Raw genomic sequence first — 23,111 nt, 5'->3', positions numbered from 1 at the left:
ATCCCAGTTATTACCCAGCGTGACTCTACAGACACCAGTTTAACAACAGAAATAATCCCAGGCAGTTGAAAGAAACAGGTTCAAGTTCAAGCGTTCGAGAAGAGAAACAGCTTCAGTTTTGGAGCCCTGCACGCTCTCAGCTTCCTACATGCTTCCCTCCTCAGCTGCATTTCAGCAATACAGAAGTCCACTAGCTCAGTTGTTCAAACCAAGTATGTATTTCTAAGTATGTTGCAAGAGAAGTGCTTTTATTTCCTATCAACGCTGCTTTACATTGAGGTATAGCTATCATACGTGCAAGCAGTAACATGAAAACCAACAGGATGGAAGGGTCAATGCTCTAGGGCAAGCAAGGGAGAGCAGTATTAGGTGGACAAAAAGAGATAGAGATAAACATCAGGGGAAGAGGAGGAGGGTGTCTTTCATTTTGTTGGTGTCAACACTGCCAACTTTGCTAGAGCCTGCAACCTAACATCAGAGAGAGTGGTGACCCTTCCATTGACTCCAGGAGCTGGCCACGCACAGAGCTTCAGATCCGGTTCAGTAAATCTTCATTTGAATTTTGCAAGGCCAGCATAACTTCACTCTGTGCCTTCATCTTTGAAGAGGAAAATTATTTTCAAATAAAAAACACAGCGGAGCTACTCACTCCTAGAACTACTAGTTTGCAGAGACTGTGATATAAGAGTTTTCTGCCACTGATCCTCTTTTTCTGTATGTATTGAATACTACTTCTGATTTGGAAGCCTCTGGATTACTTCTGTTTTTCCCATGTAATTGTGAAAGACTGGGTACCATGGCTCATCTATTTTACAGAAAGTCTCTTTAAAACTGGATGTCTCAACAGCAAGGCTGTCAGCGAAATAAGACCGTCTGCATATTTGCTTAGCCTCAGCACACCATAGAGCAAATCCTTCTGCATTAATCTTGTGCTCCACATGCTCTCCAACACTCTTTTTTCACACAAATATGTACAGAAGGAAAAAAAAAGCCCCTGTCTTATTACAATGCAGTGGAAATATTCCTGCTTCCAACTTCATCACTAAGAAATCTTTCCTGGCTTTCATGTAAATATTTTCTCTTCTGCTTAACTTTAAGTAAACTCTTTTCTTTGGCTTACACCAAAATATCTGACTTAAACCAAAAAACCACACTGGTTCCCAAAGTAAATGTCTGCCTCTGTTGTTAAGATACACTAAAGACATACTTTTATTTACAAACAAAAATCATTGTACAGTTTGAACGACCAGCTGCTGTGAGAACAACAAATTTTGGCTGACCAAACAAGGATCCTGGCAAACAGCAGGCTTGTCCAGGATGCCGACAGATGGAAAAGAGCTCCCAAGAATTAAGTGGATTTTTTTTTTCCTTTCCCCTTAAGGATTGCTTCATTTGTGGGACAGGAAGAACTTCGGCTCTCTTCTAGGAAGGGACACATCTTACACAACAACTTGGTTCTCCTCAACACAGTGCACAAACATCCCACAGTCTTCCTCAGTCCCTTTACGTATCTACATTGAGATATAGATACGTCTATGTCACATCATCTAGGTTTGAGGGGTTGTTTTTTTAATCCTATTTGTGATCAACTGATGTTCACGGTCAGTTATATGAAGTTAAATGATCTTTAATCATCTGAAAATAAAGAGGAAAGGAGAAGGTGCAGAATGGAATTAGCAGATCTAATGAATCTCTAGCTACAAACCTCCTCAAAGTTCAGCCAGCTCCAAAACCTGTGCCCTGCCTGACTTTCTTCTGCTCTTCCCTGCAGTGGCATGCAGGCACTATTCTACAGTCTGTTCCCAGAATAAGTAGATACATACAGTAAGTACAGAAAAACTTCCCTGCTCAGGGATTAACAAGCTGTCAGCTGATGGACAGTTCAGCTGATCTTTCGTCTCAGAGATTCTACAATATGTTCAAAAGTGACAGAAGTCATCTGAATTCCTTCCATACCTAAACTTGTTTCATTGCCTTGCCAGCTGATGTACAGACTGATTATATATTTCTGTTGGATTTAAGTAATTTTACAGTGGCTGTCTAGGCTACTGCCAATTGGACAACTCTCTGTATCATCAAGTGTATATTGTGTGAAAGGCTTTTCTTCTATATCTGTGATTATGATACACCTAGGTATTTGTACACTTCTAGATAAATATTGAGATCAAATCCTGTACGCAGCCCCTCGAGCACCCGTGCCATCTTCCATCTTCCTACTGGAGGCCCCAGAAAAGAACAAAGAAGGGAAAAAGGGGAGAAATCATTACCGGCATCAGAAAACTTACTGACACTCTGCAAAGTCAGACAAAAATTACAAGAGCAGCAACGAAATGCTGCTGTGCCTGCAGTACAATGTTAGAGGAAGGGGGTCTGAGCACCAAAAATCTGGATATTCATCATCGTTCACCACGACCTGCAAGAAGTTGCAACTATTTATGGACTCAGAAGAGGTTAAAATCCTTTGCACTCACAAACTACCATCTATCCAAGGGTATCTGAAGAGATGATATGAATAGAGAGAAGGCTGAAAGATAATCGGTGCCAAGAAGAGATTTTCCTAAACAAATATTAAGGAAAAGTATTTTCTTTCATATTTTCCCTTTTTATTAAAAGTGGATTAGGCGAAGTCACTGATAAATGGAAAAAAAAAAACAAACCAAAGAGAACAGAAAAGCTTATTTTATTACAATGCAGAACTAAGATAACTGTTGATGATTAGGAACAGGGCATATTTTAAGCAGGATGTTTTCTTTTAAAGACCTCTCCAACATCTTCAACATCAGAGACTAAGCATCAGTACTCAAAATACAATTCAAAACTACAAACATGAGTGATTAACAGAATCCACGGATAATACATTGTTGAAGACAGAAGCATCCCATTGCATTTTGTACAGTAAGAAAAAGTTTTCAAAGGAAAAAAAAAGGGGGAAAGAAAAAAGCATTTGATCTGGACACTAAGGCTGCTCGTTTTCTTACAGCTTCTCTCTGGCACTGCACTGTGTTTTCCCCTTTTTCTCCATTCATAGAAAACCATAAAACCCCATGGATACAGTGCAAGTCAGTCAGTGGTACAGGCTGGAACCTAAAGAGAACCTGAAACAAGATTTCAGAAGGATGAGCAGTCTTTGTCCTCACCTGGGGACAGAATTTTAACTGCTAACATTAACAAACACAATCAACTCCATTCTCCCCTAGTGTCACTTATTTCCTGTAACACCTTTCCATATTCCCTGTTCAACACAGCATTCCAGCAATATCATGCTCTACCCTCCACAACCCTCCTCCTTTCTCTGTGCCCCCGCAATCTTTCTGAAAACACTTCTAATTTCCTCCTCCCACATCTGTGCCACAAGTTCTGCCTCCAACATTTCCTTGACCACCCACTGGTGTTGCACACCTCCACCTCCTTTCTCCCAGCATTTATTCCTTTCAGCCTCGGTCCATTTTCTTTGGCTTTCTATCTTGCACTCATTTTTGTGCTATCTTTTGGCCACCTTAACTTAGTACGTCCCTCACTTGATCTGCCTCTGGCATTTTACTGTCCGTGCAACTCCCAGTCACTCCCTGTCTCTTGGACCTCCAACAATCCCATCCTCAACTTCATTCTCCTGTCTGCATTGAATTAGAATATTGGGTACCCAACTACACTGCCTTTTGACTTGTCTAATTTACTGTCAGTAGGCATAGGCCATTTAGATGATTCTATAAATATGTTTTAAGTCTTGACCTTCCTTGAGTCAAAATAACAATGGTGACCAAGTGCCAAAGTCAATATACCGGCACACAAAGTTTATATAATTTCTGACATAACAAACAAAAATTGCTTTCAATTTGTTCAGATGGAACTTCTTAAGTTTAAGCTAATTAGACCAAATAACCAAAACACGCATTAACAAGCTGCCAGTGGTTTTGTTCAAATAACTGCTTGGCCGCACTTCTTAGGGATTTAGGTAAAGAAAGTGAAAGTATGGATAAAATAACCAACCTAGTTATTCCTGTCAAATTTCTACCATTTAAACATTATCAGTTTTTAAGTTAGCCTGCAGAAAAACTTATTTTAGTTACGATTTAGCTTCTTTTCAAAATAAGAAAGAGTAAGAAGTACAATATAGAAAAAAACGTGGGCACAGCCTTCAAATGCTATTTAAAAGTCCTACAAATCATATCATTTAGGCAAAACACTTAAGAGATTCCTACTTAAAAAACAATTTGGGCTTTCATTGCAAAGCATCTAGAAGTTTGATAATGCATACTATTTCTACCAATACATTTTATAACTTCTAATTAAAAAGGACAAATGTAACTAAGAGAGTGATATTGCAATATATGTCATTTAAAACACAGTATTTCCTCATACTTGAGAACGTAAAAAAGGACAAAACCAGCAGACAGTTGTACATAACTGCCCATGTTTCTGATCTCAAACACGCATGTGCGACGCACAGTATTTTTTGCAATTGTTTCTGTTGTTCATGAGCAGAATTTAAGACTCTTAACTAAGCTACATCTACAAAAGGTTTAACTGTTTGGGAGACAGTAAGAAAATGGAAGTCTGTTTTTGCAAAACTCAAGGAAATAATATATTAGTGAGAGCAGAATATTGGCTGCTCCATTTTGATATCAAAACAATCTATTTATGAACAGGATTAATTATGTAAATACTGAGTAACTGTTCCCACTGATGACAACAACAGTGGAGTTCCATTAATCTCAAAAACTTTTATAAATTCTTCCACCTCAAATGTAGAAAGGAAAAATGCATAGTTAGACTTCAAGTGGCAGCTTCTCCTAAATCACAGAGTCATCCTATTTAAATGTTTTCTCTTTCCTCAAACTTGAATTTTGAAGACACTATACTCGATAATAGGCCAAACCAGATGAGATTGACAGCATATATACAGTATAAAAGAACAACTAGGAAGGATTATCTTTAGCAAATTTTTCTTACATCTTTTCCCTGACTTCTGTTCTACATCCTATTTCACTTATGTTGATGGGCTTTATGGACTCAACACAACACTTTATTGACAAGTGCCATTTTTTTTGAACACAGCCCTGGGTAAAATATGCTTTTATTAGTCAAGTACATTTTAGCGAGTTGCATCCATTTTTCCCCTCGTGAATTGACAAAATACTATCAGAAAACTGTTCTGAGATGTGAGCAAGAAAGAAAATGTGACCACTTTGTCTTGTGGCATTCTTCATCTGTTACAGAGAGACAGAGCATCCCAGATCTGAGCTTTCACTGCAATACACCGCTCTGGCTCTTATGTTACCAGGACTGCAGGATCACAGTAATACTCTCATCTTATTGTTTAGCTTCAGACACCAATTTCAAGGAGAAGATCTGAAAGCAGGAATGTCTATGACGGGTCCTGTCAAAAGTCCACATATTCAACAGAGGAATCTTATCCACTGAACCACTATATCACAGCATAGCCTGCCTGTAGTCTGGTATCCTGTCTCTTGCAAAGCCCATCTCTGAGTGCAGAGAAAAGTACGTCACCTCAGACACACACATGGATCTGCAGCACTACAGCTTGGTAGACCTCTTCCTTCTAACTCCTGCTGATCAAGACTTGTGAATTTGCAAATAATTATAAACACAGTTAAGGCTGGACACATTCTCACCTGGACTAGGAGGCATTTTTCCCCTCCAAAGATGCCTACAAGTGTTACTTGCTTCCTCCAGTAATGCTTGAAGTGTGAAGTTCAGGAACTTCCCGCTATTCCTACACCACCCATTCTGGTGCTGGTTTACTTCTGAAGGAGTAACTTAACTGCTTTTTAGCAGGGTACAAGTTCCAGAAATTCCTTTGGAAGAGGACTGCTTTGTTCTACCCATTAGACTGAAAAGTGGACATCTGTGACTCCAAGTCTCTCTACTGTGGAGACAATATATCAAAAGAGGTCTGCAAGAGCAAATTCACTGGATATTACTAATACTTATTAATAGTGACAATAGACATTAGCTCATCAAATAATCCTAGGCCTGGTAAGAACTTTTGTTTGCTCTCAATAAAGGCAAAAATAGTATTTTTATTTATGTATTTTAACTTTTTTCCTAAAAAAAAGGCTTGCTTCAGGTTTTTTTCTGAGTTCCGACCACGATTGATAACTGAAAAAAAACATGTTGTAAGTTTACATAGTCTTGGCATTATGTATTGTCTCTGCACATAAGAAGACCCTTAGGCAAATCAGGAGCTGGAAAAAATGCTCTAGATTTTGCCTATCAACTCAAGGAAAGAAAACTGTATTTTCCCAGTGACATGAATCAGGCAACACTTCCATCCAAACCAGCAAATCAGAATAACGACGGGGTTTTTTTTGTTTGTTTTAAGATAAATAATCATCATTTGGCCAGCAATAAATTTTTCGCTGGACAAGATGCTTTTGGTATCCATTACTCCCTGCCTTCCTTATCCGACATTTTAAATTGTTTTGAATTTGTGAAGTAAATTCCCTAAGGGCTGTCCTGCACTTTAAGAGACAGATTTTATTAATTGAAGACAACAAATCACTTACAGAAAATAATCGTAATGTAGGAAAGGCCTAGACAGGGTTGTACTCTGAAAATCTCTTTGTAATTGTAGCCCCTTTAGACAGGCGTAATCAATTAGAAGTGGTCTGATTTTAACCAGTTGCAGGCTCATTACATTGCATTCCCGTTTCTGTTGATGAAAATCAGTTTCAGCCCATGGCCTGGAACTCATATACAGCACTTCCTGGGGCCTCTTAGATAAACACATCAAGAAACAGTTTTATTTGGATTTGTCCTTCACTCTTTATTCATTGAAACAACTTTACAAATCAAGATTAAAACGGAGAAAAATTGGCTCATAACCAGCGATACACATATATGAGTAAGATATTTAATCTCAGAAAAGTATAAAGCTTCAGTTAATAATTATTCCTTACAGAACATTTAAATGTGAGACTCAAAACATACATTTTTAACTGCTGAGTTTAGTCTTTCTCTTACTGTGTCATGGGACACTCAGGTTGTAGTTAATATAAACATATTATTCCTTCATTTCAGAAGGGCTTCTGCCTGCGATATATAAAATTGTCCCTAATGTATCTTCAAGTTTTCAAAACCATATTTCCAGTCTAAGTTTCTACTCTCTGTAGATATTGCCTGCAATATATCATTTTAAACCTATATAGGAATGAAACTTTTAAGCAAGACAATACTAATGAACTATCCCGGAGCAGAGGGAGTCTGCAAAACTAATTGCTTTCCTTCTACAGAAACTGTACCTTACAGCACCCAGGTTTGGAACAGTCCACATGAGCTTTGAAAAATAAATGAATCCACTACAGTCAGTAATCCTGCCACAGCATGGTGCAGTCCCTCAGGCTCAAAAGGCTATTCACAAGTCAGGGGCATTAAAAAAAAAAAAAAAAAAAAAAAGAAAGAGGGGAGTTTCCTGGTGTGGAGAGGTCAATAAAAGCCTTTGCAAATGTGCAGCAATTCTTTAAAAAGCAAAACAGACAAAAAACCCGAAGATAACCGAAATAGGAAAGAGACTGATAAAGGAAATGTAATGTCCACTAAGTAAGCAAATGAGGAGCACTCACCTGCAATACTGGCTGTTCCTTCAAAAAAGAAAATAGAAAAACAGAGTTGGAGGGTGAGTGACGAGAATAATCACAAGCAGAGGGAAAAAAACTTCGTATGAAGAGAATACAGAAAGACTGGGATGAGTCATACTACAAAGGAGATGAACAGAGGTAGAGGATCATGATCAAAAAAAGTGTAAAAATTAATATCCCAAAGAGGATCTAGCTTTAAAAAAAAGGAGTACTCAAATTAAAAAGAACAGTGATGAGCCCAAACATGGTTGAAGAGAGCTTTGGGGATTGTTTTTGTTTATTTTGTAGATGTGATACACAGCTAGACTTTTTAACGTATTGCAACGGATAATCACTAAGGCCAATAGCATATCAGGATTTAAGAAACTTTATTTTGTATAAATAACAAAAATAAGTAAATATATATTGTAACATAGGAATTACTGGTGGTAGACATAGCTTACCCAAAACAAATCTTCAAGAGCCAGGAGAAAACTTATCCCTAGAGACACGTGATATTGAAACTGCTGTATACAGGGTGGTACATTCCTCCCCATAAAGCATGTAGCCCTTACCTAGTCACAAACAGTGGTCAGTAGCCAACAGAACAAGACCTACGGTGCAACATCACCTGGAAATTTCCTTTCCTGAACAGTACATCTTGACATCTGGGACCCACGAGAGAGGAATGACTCTTGGAGGACATGAAACATCAGACCCATCTCCTAGAGGCCCCAATAACCCTAACTGTCTTCCCCTGGTATAGTGGAACCCACCTGTCACATATTTTCTATGTCTATGCTTCTGTTATAAGGGCTGGATTCTGCATCAACCTGTCTGAAGAAGTTCATTTCAGACATGTTCATCACCAGCTCATTTTCCTGAGAACTATCACTATTTGAACTGTGCATTCACAAGAAATCACACAAATAGCAGTTATGGAATTAAAATGGAACTACTTCTACCAAAGGTCTAAGCAAAAAAGCAAAAGGAATTGGTTTTAAAATTAAGAACAGCCCCCAAAACAAGACTATCTGAAATAAAGAACGGTTCCAATGACTTAAATGCAGTGTTAAAATTAGTCATTAAGAATTTTAATGAAATGAAAGAACTATTCTTCACTTGCCTTCCTGGACTGACAATGTAATTTATTGCTCACTTGTTCATAAGAAATGAACAAAACAGGCCCACAAGGAAGCTAGTTACAGCTGACCGAAAGTTGCCTATACACAGTCACACTTGAAAGGGTATCCCTTCCTCCATACCTTTGTTTTCCTTATTGTTTACAGTATGTTTTGTATGGTTGCAAATAACACTCTGCATCATTAAAACCACTGATAGTTCTGACTGGCCCTTCAAAAACTTCACAGTGATAAAGAATCAATATAAAAAAAGAAATGTAAAGAAGCTCTCAGAGTTGTTTCTTATAAAACTTCTAACATGAGAAAACACCGTTTTGCTGAAACACTTTCAGGTGTCTCATGAGGGAACAGCTCTGTGGCTTTCAGGAAAGGTTGAAGTAGCAATATTCTGGGGTCTGGATTTTGTTTGTATTTACAACCTTAGATCAGAAAAATATTTTGGAACACTGGAGGGGATCTCTTTTGTTGTTACACAGTTCTAGGATTAGGAATACTGCAAGATCATTGCTTTAGGCTTTGACATGGAGCCATATACCTCATTCTTCTCATCAACAATCCCCAGGACTAGCTCTACAGAAGGCAGAATAAAGGGCCCTTTTATACAAAGCAGCTAAAGGACGCCAGCATTCAGTAGATACCATGAGTACAAGTAATATATTATTGTTTCTCCAGATTCAACAGAGGTAAGAAATTTCCCCACAGATATTCCATCCAATTTATAGAGCAGTACATCTGACTTACCTTGCTTTTGAAACTTCCCCAGGTGAGTACTCAGCATCACAAGGACATCAAGATAGGCAGCTCTGGTCACCAAACAAGGATTTGGCCTAGAAAAACCAAATTACTAAAGATTAAATCCTTGTAACATCCATGCTCAGAAACCACAGTAACACACACCAGCTTGGTGTGTCTACTTTACTTAATTAATGAAGATCAACTACTGATCAAATTAGACTGCATATGCAAAATAATTAGGCCAAGTTATCTAAGCTTCGCTTCCTGGTCCATTCTGAATGACAGTCTCCCTAGCAGAATGGCAACACCCTTCCTCCATCCATTCCACCAAATGTCAGTTTACACATTTCATTATTATTGGATGAATCAGCTTGCCCTGGCAACTAGTATGTCTTTGTTTTGTTTATAGATAATGTGTGTAATTAAATGCATTAACAAAAATAAGTCTTCAGGTCTTATTGTTACAGTTCATAAAAGAGAAAATTCCCCATGAAAGGTACCCACTACATCTTTTTAATGGCCATAGCGCTCTCACTGTTCTGATGAATACCATAGAGGCATGCATGTTTTTAAAATTAGATTTGTTTTTTTCCCAGACAAGAATACTAGGGATTTTGTGTGTACAATGCAAATTGGTAATAAGCTACTTTCTGGTTTACCTCTTCAAGTCGCAAGTGACAGACATTTTCTCTCCAATTAGAAAAGTAAAATTATGTTAAAATCTTAATTTTTCTCTATATTGTTATCACTGTATGTTTCAGCCAGGAAAATTTTTCTTAAAATATAACTTAATAAGTGAACAAACAGGAAATTCAGTTCAAACACAGAAATCATTCTGATGAGTCCAATGGGACTTGCACTAAAACAAAAACTTTTAGAATCAAGCAGCACAAGCTTAAAGTATGACTAATTCTGTTCAGTATTTCATTTTTATTTTATCTGGCACTTTCTTTGTATGCTTATCTTGACGTCTGAAACTCTTTCAAAAAATTGTTAATTAAAAATGTTCCAACACATTCTCAACTCTGTAACATCTTTACAATTCAAGCAAAAACTTTTTTAAATAAGATATGTGATCATGACATAAATATGAAAGGTCTGAGGCTCTTGCATAGAAGTTTGGCAGCTGTATTTGCCTATGGAGAGTTAGTCTATGATGCTGTTAAAAAAGACAGCTTTTACCAGAAACACTGCTCTCACCTTCAGTAATAAACTCTGTAATAAGCCTGAATTACTTATGCTTACTTTTATGGTCTACAATATTAGGCATCCGTATAACACATAGCAGACTGCATGCTATCAGGACTTTTATTTGGAAAAGATTTTTTTTCTTTTGCATAAACAGAGACTTTTTAGACACTTTCTTACTAGTGAAGTAGTCATGAACCTCCCAAAACTTCTCCATGCTTGCTTCTTACCACTTGCCTTAAAGCATGAGAGCTAAAAGCCTGCCTGCAGAGAAGATGCACATCAATAAGAACTGATACCATAAGAAGCCAAAGCAATTTTAATATGGCCTATTTTGAAAAGCTGTATTAGGAAGACTTAATTTCTGTCCACCTTGACTAAGCGAACCTCTCTCCTTAATCTTGGGCATCCAGTTGTAGCCCAAGTTGTTCTTCACAAATCTGTGAAAACACCACAGGGTGTGAATACTCACAGGGTTAGGAGCTCAACCCACAAGAAAAGAGAGTGACAGATCAGTCAAAGGCTTAGAAGAAAAAGAAACCAAGAGGTCTCTCACAAGTACTCCTAAAATGGATGAAAGCAGCCATGACAGATTTCAATTACGACGAGGAACACAATGGGCCTACTGCACTTCAGCTGCCTTGAAAAATGGAAGACTCCCTTATTAATCAGTCATTTAACTGGAAAGAAAATTTCCAACGTACAAACTGTGCCTTGGGAAAAACATGGCTGACGCAACCTTTACTGAAGAAGTGACAACAGAAATACTGACATGTTTTTTTATTCTGGTCCAACTTTTAAGCATTTACCACTTCATTTTGAGTATGCACATATGCATGTTTTGATTTTGAAATGAGGCTTTTCTAGCATAAAACATGCCAAACGTTTGTTCTTGGCTGGCTCCACTGCTCTGGTGATGCTAGTGAATTCTCAGCCGTATGTGCCAGACGGACACAACAGGAAATTCAGTTTTCCAGAACCAAGAAATGTCAGTGTTGTTCAGACTGTAGCAGAAAGCTCAGTCTTGAAGACAATCAAACTGTGATTTGCTAACAGACCTGACAGCCAAAAATCACATGCTGAACATTTCAAATGATGCACTGAGCAGTATTTAAGATGACCTGTTCGTGCAAAACTTCAACAATGAGAGTGGGAAGAGTACAAGATGTTTCTTTTTTAACACAGATACCCAAATAAAGTGGTGTTCTCATAAACAAGCGTTGAGGAAATCAGTCTCCAAACAACAAAGTCACAGCAGTAGCAAGGGTGGGAGCTCCAGGCATCTGGAACAGCATTCCTTTTTTTTGTCCAAAATCCAAAAATTAGTTCATTTCCCTTCCAACCTGGATATTAATGGAAACAAATACATCATATGCTCACTCCAGATGATAAACTGTATGTGACTGAAGAGGCTATAGCTAGAAATGGTTAGGACTCTCATATCTAAGTGTGTGTCCACACAAAAATATAAAATGTATATCAAAACAATATTCATACTACTACACATACATACTAATAGCAGGCTAGCGATGTCGGCGCAGAGATCCATACTTCCTTAAAGTAATGCTTTGTCTACATTAGCAAGTAGGTTGGTGTAACAACAGCAGATCGGTGAAGGGTGTAACAACAGCAGATCGGTGAAGTCAAACGGCAGGTACCAAAGACCCAATGCCCACCCTACATACCATGCCCAGGTGCATTAAAACATAATTTTCAGAAGTTCATCTTGTTGCTTTTTGTTTCTCTTTGGATACAGAGTTGATAGCCAGCCTGCTCCAGGAACCTCACTGCACTTAGAAGCTTATCTCACAGTTTCTAGCACTCCTTCATGATGCTGTACTTGGAGGTTGGCTGTCCAGGTGGAAATAAAAATCAGCTTACAGATGACCACCAACTTAAATTTCACTAACAGTCAATATTGCAGAATATTTCAACACGTCTGACTGAAGAGAGGTCAAAGGCTGTCTGCCCTGAGTAACAGGTAAAAGGCAAGCATAGTCACAGACTTGACCTGCCAGACAGAGGGGAAGAAGACACCTGCAACCTTTAGAAGCACAGGCAGCGACGGAAAGGATTACTGCTTAGAAAGAACAAGGCCCAGAAGAAATGTGTTTCTAATTTAATCAAGGAGAATGAAACAATGACAGGAGGAGCTGCTACATCCCCACTAGATTGTCACGAAACTCCATGGAAGATACAAGGTGACTGAAAGAACACAAGTCAAAAAAGTTAATGGGACTGAAGGTTTTAAAGGGTCTACAGATTTTTTTTTTAACTGCCCAAAGCTCCAGCCTAAGAGTATCTTCAGTATGGGAAAAAAGCATCTTTTTTTAATTATTATTTTAGGTAGGTGTGGCTGAACAGTGGACAAATTTGAAAACACAGGTACCAGTTTCCATACTATTAATTTTGACCCATTATAGCATATTTCTGGATTAGACCCTGAAAATAAACTCTTCCAAACCTAGCCAATTTCTTATCATTAATGCTGAACAAGTAATTGGGGATAAGGCAGTTAGACTTCTTTGTAACTTCATTTTCAATTCTGGTATGTGAATATAAAATTAGAAAAGAGTTGAAGTCACTGGCAGGAGGAAAGCTTTTGTTAGCCGTTAGAGTCCAGGGATTTTTTTAAGAGAAAAAGGTTAATGGAACTAAATAGTCCTTTTAAATTCACAGGCTCCTGTTCAAACACCTTTGAAGAGGCCCTGGTTAAGCACTTATAGAATATTATATGACTGCAGTAACAATAAGCAATTTGTTTTCAACAAGGAACTGCCTGGTAGGTGAATCGTACCCTTCAGGAGATATTCCCTCTTTGTAGATGTAAATCAGACTGGGCAGGTTCAGAAGCTCCATGTGCAATACCGCATTTTGCTCCAGCTGGCTTTGGCTACCTACAGTAGCGCTGGGACCACTTTGATTTCTGTTCTGCCTTTACCGCCTTTAAGTACCACTGATTGCAGCTTAGGTCTACGTAACATGAAATCAGTCCTAGACTCTCCCAGTTTGGAGCTCTGCAAATATTATTTTTTTAAAGTTTGATTCACCTTTTATAGTTAAGTCATGCTGAATTTAAGGTAGTCATTGGTTTGCTTATTTTGGATGGCAGATCTGGTGCAAACCAAACTGGCATTTATTGAAGAAATCAGCAATACGTGGTCACAGACCTCCTGTGTACCCTGCTCACACACACAGTTTCAACTCTATCAGGAACACATGGCTTAACTTCTAAAATTCAGTTTCTCCTGTATTACTGTTTATTTTAAAGAAGATCAACATTAATGAATTACGGAGCAAATTACCTCCTCTTCCAAGGGAAACAACAAGGAGCAAAGAACATGGAAAGCTCAAATATTTGGCCTCAATTCTGTCAGAACACTGGGAAAAAGATTTAAACAAACTAAATACACAACCTTTTGCTCCTCTAACCACTAAGGTCTGCAGAGGCCCTTAAACATCATTTCTACTAATTACAGGACACCATTTACAACCACTCAGATTTCTATATATAAATGAGGATGCCAACACACCTTTCTGTAGAGCAAGTACCAAAGAATTTTGATGCACAACTTCTGCAGATTCTCATTCTCTTCTCAAACCCCCAATTTTCAATGACACTAAGTCAGATGACTTAAAAAGATGACAGCTGTTTTCTCCTCGATCATTCCTCTTTTTCCAAAAGTGCATCACCTCACTTAGAGACGAACAACAACAACAGTAACATTAATGTATTGCATTTGTTACATAAATCAGACAGATGCAAGTCACTGATGATGAAATCAAAGCTGTTTGTGTTAATGCTTATAAAATCAGGTCTTGGTTATTCTAGTCAATAGAAATTCCATGTTTTCCAAAGAGGTAGCTTATTTTCCTCAGATTTTTCCTCATTAGGAAACAGACATTGCAAAACTATTAGCAGAACAAGCACTATAAATATACAGCAACTTACGATATTTACTAAACATTGAATGACATAAAAATCAAAGCATATTTGCTCAAACTTGCAATGAGAACTTAAATTTCAAATGCAACCTGCCAACCAATGTCTATTAAATAAAAACCTGTAACATCTCTCCCATGAATTAGTTTGGCTAGGGGTATCTCGGTGTAGTTAGCTATCTTAGGGATATCTAAGACAAAACTTTTGTAAAAGGTCTCAGGAAAGCTCTGTGTTTTGCAGTCTCCAAGCTCTTAGAAGAGTCTGAAAGATTTCAAATCTTTCAGCTAGTGCTGCTTTATGAATACAAATTAATCTCATTTGTCAAACTGCAATATAACTTTATTAAATAACTAACAAAATAGAATTTCCTCCTAGTAATGTGTAACAAGTATATCACAGTTTTGGTCACAGTAAACCAATACATAACTACACAGTGTGTCAGCCAACATTTTTTCAGAGTAAAGTACAGTGTTTAAATTACTGTTAGCTACTTCTAATCTATGCACTCAGATTGGTTACTCTCAGCCCCAGTCTTTAAAAATTGATGACAAGATTTGGCTCATGAACCAAGCTAACGTAGAACTCCAGTCAAAATTATACAACTGACAAAGCCGCCTGCAAATCCCTGTATTTTGTCCAAAAAAGTTCACAACACACTCAAGCGTCAGGGTAAAGAAACCAGTGCTGGCAAGATTACAAGGGCAACTCTTCCAAAGGCCAATTCATAGCTGCCTTGAGAACAAGAAGAGAATCGTCTTTATGACTTGTGTGACTGTTTCCAGTGCAATTTCCAAAGTGATCTATTAATTAAATGAACTGCCTACTCCTTCTCTGGTCTTTAATGAAAAAGTCACTCTTACTGTAATGCTGTATGTTTCTGGAGCCTTTGGAAAGGCTGAAAAAGCCTAAAATTCCTGGAAGGAAGACCTTTTGACAGGATTAAAATTATCAATAGTATTTTAGGAAGAACCCCATATTAAAAGAAAAAGAAAACCTGTAATAGTTAGACACCACCCTATTCTTCTGTTTAAATGCTACTGTCAAAAAAACCCAAACCAACCAAACCCTCAGCAACAACTATTAAATTTTATATTTTAGCTGGGAGAAAATAAATCAGCCTGCTGGTGTTGAATTTAAACCCCGAATTCTCCTACTTTCTAGCCACCAATATTATGTACAGTTTTTGCTTCCAACAGATAAATCAAATTGGTTTCCTAAACATCATATTCTAGATAATACACAAGATGCTATTTCAAAAGCCTTTGCACAAATTCTTGTTTTTCTGAACTTTAAAAACGTTTCTGATGTGTCAACATTTTGCATACAATTGAGGCTGGAATTTCACCTTTAGCTCTGGCATAAATGCAGGGAAGAATGTGGATTAAGTCCAACATGTCCTAATGCCAGCTGGTACTGGGGGATGAGGTCTACGCAACTTCCTATTCTGAGTTTCCCAGTCTGCCTTTGTCTTCCATAATCTCAGCTCTTCAGGCTGGCACACCAGCAACTAAATTTTAGGTTTAGAGTGTATCTTTCCCTGCCTATCAAATTCCAGCTCACTCCTTCCTGAAGAATGGCAAATTTCTGCAAAGTATTCTTCCTTCTGGTGGCCAGATTCTTCTGATATGTGACCTGCAATTTTATCAGCTAAAATATCTTCTAAATGCACCAAGAAGTGCATCTTCTGTGATGTTTGAGTCTTGATACAGTCAACTCTACATAATCCTTAGGGGGGATTTATCTGTGGAGGGTTACTGGTGAACCAGGCCAAGCTGGCCTGGTACTGACCACATTTTACCTGCAGAGAGATCTGGAAAATCATCATTTGTCACTCACGGAGGCAACAAAGCTTATGGAAATCACACCTACACATACAATGAGCAGCTGATTAAAAGATTAAATCTCCCATTGTTTTGGTTATTAGCTTTCAAATTCTGCAGTATTCTAAAGACAGGTTTTTGGGGATATATTTCTTTAGAAGGCAGCCTTCATATTTTAATCTATTTTCTCTCAGAGCCCACATCTGTAGCACTGAATCAACACGCACGGCCTTCCTCTTGTCTTCTTGAGGAGACATTAATAATGGATTTAATTATTAAACTTTGTCCATAGCATTTTTAACCATGTAATACAAAACCAGCACATCAGTGAACATCACGGCCAACAGACCTACATTTAATGGAAAGCATTAAAAAAAAAAAAAAATGAAGCCTACACTACCAAGTAATCCTTGCTGAGTTCCTGGAAGCGCAGGAACACCCTCATAGAAATAGAAACATCTAGTAACAGTGCATCTGCTTGCCTACTTGGGGCTGTTGAGATCTTCTTGGAGTAATTGTCGTGTGCACAGTCCCCTTGACTTGCCCATTCTATAAAACCAGCTCATCCTGCATTATAGCAGGCATTTTTTTCAAAGGGAAAGTTGCTGATCTGGTGATTTAAGTTTTTCTACCACCACCAAAGCCAGACTATTATGTTGCTGTTAGTTTCCCTGGTAAAGGCAGAGAATTTATTGCTTCAAAAAGAAGCTACACAAATTCTTTTTTCATTGTGATACCACTAAGAACATCCTGAGTTTCAGCTATTAGGAAAAATTAATTTGTGCTGTGGCTGTCCTTGGTGAAGGATACTGAGAGGTTGTGTTTTGTTGGTGTTGTTTTTAGCATACCGGATTGATAAAATAATCCTCTCTGTCCTCTTTTTTGTTCTCTTAATGAGAACCACATGTGATCCCTTAGCAGCATCCTAAAAAACTTAAGAGGTCAAACTAATCCCATGTGCAATTTTAATGAATTTTACACAATTAACATCAGGGTTTTCACCTATACAGATTCAAGCTACTAAAACTCTTTTGTTTATTTATGGGAAAGCATTTTCAGATATGACTGAGGATTTATGTCCAAAACCTGTAATTGTACATGGGTTGTGCCTACTCTGAATGTTGCACTGGTGGAGGGAACACACCTTAAACAACCTTATTCAATTCTTAATATTCCCTGAATGTTCATATTTAAGTTATGAGTATACCTATTAACCAAAGTCAAAGAATGTTTCACCTTATGCAAAGTACATCTTAAAATTCAGTCTGAAAACATCTCTACTGATACCCAAAGCAAGCGTTCCAAAACAAGCAATCACCAACTGCCTAAATAAACAATCTGTAGCTGTGTTAAGGATACTATTATCAAAACTGGTCAAAGAGTGGACTCGGAGCACGACAGAAACCTGAATTAGCCTGCTAAAAGCACGTAAGATTTAAATGAATGCCTCCAAGAGTACATTTATGAACAATGATGTAACTGTTATGACTCTGCTCTCAAAAGCAAAGACAAACCAGGCTAAATCAGGCTCATGAGTCAGAAAGTGCAGATTAATAAATTACCACTGTGCCCCTGATGTGCAGTAACTGTTCACACTGGTATGCTTCGCTTTCAGCTGGAACAGGACAACAAAAATTTCCCTTAATGTTTTGTGTGTGTAAGAGCACACACATGAATTATTGCTCCAGCCCAGCTGACAGAAAGTAACTTTTCAATTTGAAACTGAGTAAATAAGATTTTCATAGAACCAAGCTCAGTAATTAAAACTATTTTCAATTTTCGAACACAATTGTATAATGCATACAGACTACTAATGAACAAAGATAATTAACTGCACTGCTCAATGTGTAGGTTTTAAAGACAGAAATGGAAAAGTTAGAAAACAGGATTATGCCAAAGGCAGACATGGCCGTGGAAGGACAAGAAGGTTTGTCTTGATGCAGTGAAAGAGGAAGAGGCAAGGGAACTACCTGAAGAGAAGGACCACTCTGCCAATGAGGATAATCTTACATTCGCCTTCGTTGTTGCCTTCTTGCTGTTTTGAAAGTACAAAAAGCCCCTTCCGGCTCCCAGATAATGTCTCCTTTCCAAAAATCACACAAAGGCTGCTTGCAAAGCTGCAGAGAGTCATGGCCATTCTGCACCTATAACTCGATAGGCCTGCATGTGCCACTGTTTTGTCTTTAATAGCCCGCTCACTAGAATTACCGCTGTCTCTCCTAAGGGGCAATGAGAAGAATAAGGGCATATTTAGGTTACACTCTTTGAGCCACAAAGTTCTGAAACCACAGCGAGGCCACATCCCTGCTTTCCACACGGATGGCCTAAACACATCTCACATGAAGGTCCTTCTAGGAAGGACCTGAGACTGGTTGTCTCACACAGCACTGCCAAAACGGGAGGGAGGAAGGGGGACAATACAGGCTTGATCAAGTGCCACGGCCATCAACTTGCAAGTTAACGTACTCTGTAGTGTTTTAAAATACCTGTGAGATTTCCTTCATTCAAAGCAGTTATAGCTGGGTCATCCTAGAGTCAGCCTGGAGAAAACTGAGCAGCAAGTATCTCAGTGGACAGTGAATCTGGTTTTGAGCCCGAGCCTGGAATAACTTGTGCATGTATTTGTTGTGTGAGCTTGAATCCTGTGCCCCTACATCAGGGCCCATTTGTATTTTTAACAGTCCCATCCATAAAGGAGAGAGCTAAGCAGCAGCGCCGCAGAGCACGGGGTATTTGGGTTATAAAGCTAAGTGCACACACCACAGGTGGTCCATTCCAGACAAACTAGTGTCTCTTTACAAAATACAAAGCCAGCTGGTTTCATACAAGGCTGTTCCACACAAGTTAGTTTCAAGAAAGCAGCCTTCTTAGAAGTAAACTTTCCCAGTGCAGACAAGCTCTCAGCACATGGCTAGAGGTTAGCAGAGTGTGTTATTTGACTTCTGGCAGAACCTCAAAGTCTTTTCCCCCTCCTGTGGTCTCCAGTAAGAAGGAAGGCGGAAAAAAAAAAGAAATCAAACTAAAAGCACTGGAAGACAGCATCCTACAGCAAAGCTGTGCAATGACATGATTTCACAAATTTTCCAATACCAATACTCTGCCATGCCAAAGGCTACAAATGAAACAAGACAGATATTTCCGGGACTTCTGTATAACAAATTACCAGCTCCAAAGGCTGCTCTTTTAGCTTTTTATATTTATGAAGCAGAAGGCACCTAGAGTTAGTCTTGTAACTACTTGGTATGCAGTTGAGCTAAAAAATACTTTTTTTTTTTTTTTTAATTCATATGAAAGAGCTTTGAACTCTTTCAAAGGCTTAGCTTGATATATTGATTATTTTTTAAAGCTTTCACCAGACTAATTTCCATCACTTCATTCCATCACCTCAGTTCTCCAACAAAGCAGATTTTATGTATTTTTAAATTTCTGTTCCTCTCAAACACCCCGCATCTCCCATACTTGGAAAAAATATAATAAACTAACACTGGTATGGGGGTGGGGGAAAGCAATAACATTAGTAAACCACTTTAGACTAACAAACAAGCATATTCTAAAACAAAATAAAAAGCACCAAATGAAGTATAAACCTGCAAGTAAAGTGAAAAGTTTCAAACATCACCTTGAGAAGTGGATGGAAGGCAGGTCTCATTTACCAACATATCAAAAATGGAAATACTGCTTTTGAAAACTCAAAAAACTTAGTATTCTGAAGATGTAAAACAAAAAACAAGGAAGGCGGAAGAAAGATTTTTTTCCTTCTAATATTCTAATGTATGCTACAAAGGGGGGAAAAGCAACCATGTCCCATTAACATCACTAGCCTGCCTTCACAACAGACAGAAAATACCAGGTGAAAAAGTGAATGTTTTATGACATTCAGTTTGGGGAATGTGAGCCATTATTTTATTCTGTAAAGCAAAATCAGGTGGGGGAGTGGAGGAGGGAGAAGAGATTAGTATATTTCAGGGAATGTGCAATAGTTTTCCTGAGCTATTCTACACCAATACATTCTGATGAAAGGAAGTTATATTCTGGCCTTGAAAAGGTAAAAAAAAAAAACAAAACCAAAAAACAAAAACTCCACAAACCAAACAAAAACACCCACCAGTTCAGCAAACAGCTGAAGATAGATAATCATTCCTCCAGATATATACCTGACAATTGAGCCTCATTTTTAAGAACTACTTACGCAATCCAAAATTTTGTAATTAAAATAAGAGTTTCTCAGAGAAGTTTGTTCCATAGTACAAAGGAAGTATGTAGCTGAAAGAACACCAGCAAGAACTTTACAGAACTAGCACAGAAATGTGAATGAAGACTGCCGTTTCAAAATAATTCCCCCTTTCCCCAAATTCACAAACTGCTTTCCTATTATTTTAACTTTTTTTTACCCATTTAAGATTAATAGCGAGTGACTATAATACCCTCTTTTCAAACAATCACTGCACTACAGTACCAGTGGCACACTACATTATCTCCTTATGAGAAAGGCAGAAGAAACAGATGGAGGTTCACTAATTGTTCTGTGGTGCTCACTCTCTTTGCCTGAACAGAAAGACTGTAAGAATGATTGTACATGGACCAAGGGTCCAGCCAGCCACCACCCTCTCTGACAGTGACCAACAGCAGATGTGTACCAAGAAGTCTAACACCAGGGCGCAAATGAAGTGCTGGTTTCCTGATAATGCTCTCCAACATCCAGAGAACAGCACAGACGGACTCACCGAGTTTCACAACTCAGTTGCCAAGCAAACTCCCAAAACTCCTTTAAAACAAGAAAAAGCGAAAACAAGAACAAGAACCCTCAAACCCACTGTTCATCGCAGAACAGTTGCTCAGCTCCACACAGGCAAATATAAATGGGAAAGCTGCACACTGAACACGGGAGACTAAAACTACCAGAAAATACCATCTATTTCAATATCTTTGTTTGGGTTGTTTGTTGGAGTTTTGTTTGTTTTGTTTTTAAATCACACCACACTGAACACATTTATCTCAAGCAGAAAGTTAAGAGGCAAGCAAATTTTTTCAGCTTTATCATTTCTTGTAGTCTTAAGTTTAAAACATATTTGGAAGTAAATTTGGTTACCAAACATTTCATGGATATTTTACTTGCTTTTTTAAGACTTAAAAAAGGAATAAAAAAGAAAACACACCTTAGCTCAAAGTGTGCCTAAGGACGTACGGCTGTATGGACTCAGAGAGAATGATCAAGTACATTAGAAATCTGCAAAAAGAGTTTCTGCCTATCAAAAACCAATGCCTTAACTTAGTGTTGCAAACCTGCATGCTTGTAATATAAAATTTTACTATTTAGGGAGAGAGACATTAAAAAAAACTTTATGTATAGCATTAACTGTGTAATTGAGAATGAATGAATATGAAAAGGAGGCTACAACAAACTGACAAAACAAAAACATGGTACTGACAGAGTGTTAATATTAGCACATGCAACTGTGGCTTTTTACAGGCAAGTGAAAGAGAAAATACATCTCTTCTTCAAATACCTATACCATGTACCAGGATTTCTTAGAGAGAGCCTGGAAACATTTCCTTTTGGAGAGAATAAAAAAAAAAAAAGTCAGCACTAATATGACTAAACACCAGTTCTGAAAAAATACTTTGAAAACATAGAATTTATTTAAAATCTGTAATGAACAGAGCCTGGCCCTTATGCATTTGCTGCAGGAGAAAGAGGTTTGAGTTATTTAGCACTAGTATCTTTCGACTTAATTTGGTCTCCAGTGTTTGGGTTTTTTGTTCCTTTATAACAGTATCAATAGGTTTAATTTCATTAAGGAAATTACCATTCTCATTTAAAGACTTAAGGCAGCTTATGCTTAGTCAAGTCAAAAGGTCCACCAAATCCACCATGATGTCTCCAAGTGGGGCAGACAGCAGATGAACAGAAAAGGGAAGCCTAAGAACAGCAATACTTGAAAAAACACCTCTCTCAACCTTCAAGGTTGCTGAAGAATTTCTTGAGCCAATTGTGATTACTACATATGTAGCAACCTCACTGGGCTTTTCTTCCCTGACTCTGTTCAATCATTTGTTAAAAATTCAGACAGGTTTAAAGCCAACAGTATCTTGTATCATGGAGTTCCATAGCTAAACTAAAATTACATGAAAAACTTCATTATTTTGTTTCTCTTAAACCTGTCATCTTGCATTGGAAGGGATGCTAAATACCTGCCTCCTTTTCCATGTGACTCATAGCATTAATTTTTTTCTCCATCATCTCATCATCCCTCTGTTGTCCCTTTTCCAGGTTAAAAAAATCCCAGCCTATTTAGTTATTCCCCATCTAGAAACTATTCTATAGTTATTATCAGTCTTTTTACAGCTCCTCACTTCTCCTGTATCTTCTTTGGGATTTATACAATATTAAAATATACGACACAAGTTAATAGAGAAACATAAGTGTGTTTTCTGTTTTGTTCTGCATTCTTTTTATGATATTTGCCTCCTCCCCTCTTGGGTTCTACCAAGAATCAGGGTGATTTTTTTTCAAACAAAAAATCTGCTCAGTCGACCACCCTTTCCCCAAGTAAAGTCCAGACTGCTTTATTCACATGCATCACGTCACAATTATTTACACCAAGTTTTACCTGCTATATCATCACTCTCACTCTCTCAGGAGACGCTTCTACAATTCTCAAAGATCAACTGTATCTTGATTACCCCAACTCAGTTAACACTGGTA

General features: G+C 38.0%; 1 protein-coding gene across 2 annotated transcripts in view; it reads right to left on the bottom strand.

The window, feature by feature from the left end:
* THADA (THADA armadillo repeat containing) overlaps positions 1-23,111 on the bottom strand; it is a 169,586-nt gene that overhangs the window by 40,307 nt on the left and 106,168 nt on the right. For both annotated transcript variants that reach the window (XM_072856806.1, XM_072856805.1), the window contains one exon: positions 9,461-9,546. In XM_072856806.1, the coding sequence (XP_072712907.1) occupies positions 9,461-9,546 (86 nt within the window). The remainder of the gene's footprint in view (positions 1-9,460; positions 9,547-23,111) is intronic.

Source organism: Ciconia boyciana, chromosome 3 (assembly GCF_034638445.1).
Source record: "Ciconia boyciana chromosome 3, ASM3463844v1, whole genome shotgun sequence".
In the NCBI taxonomy this organism is placed as follows: Eukaryota; Metazoa; Chordata; class Aves; order Ciconiiformes; family Ciconiidae; genus Ciconia; species Ciconia boyciana.
This window is presented reverse-complemented; position numbering and strand designations above follow the sequence as displayed.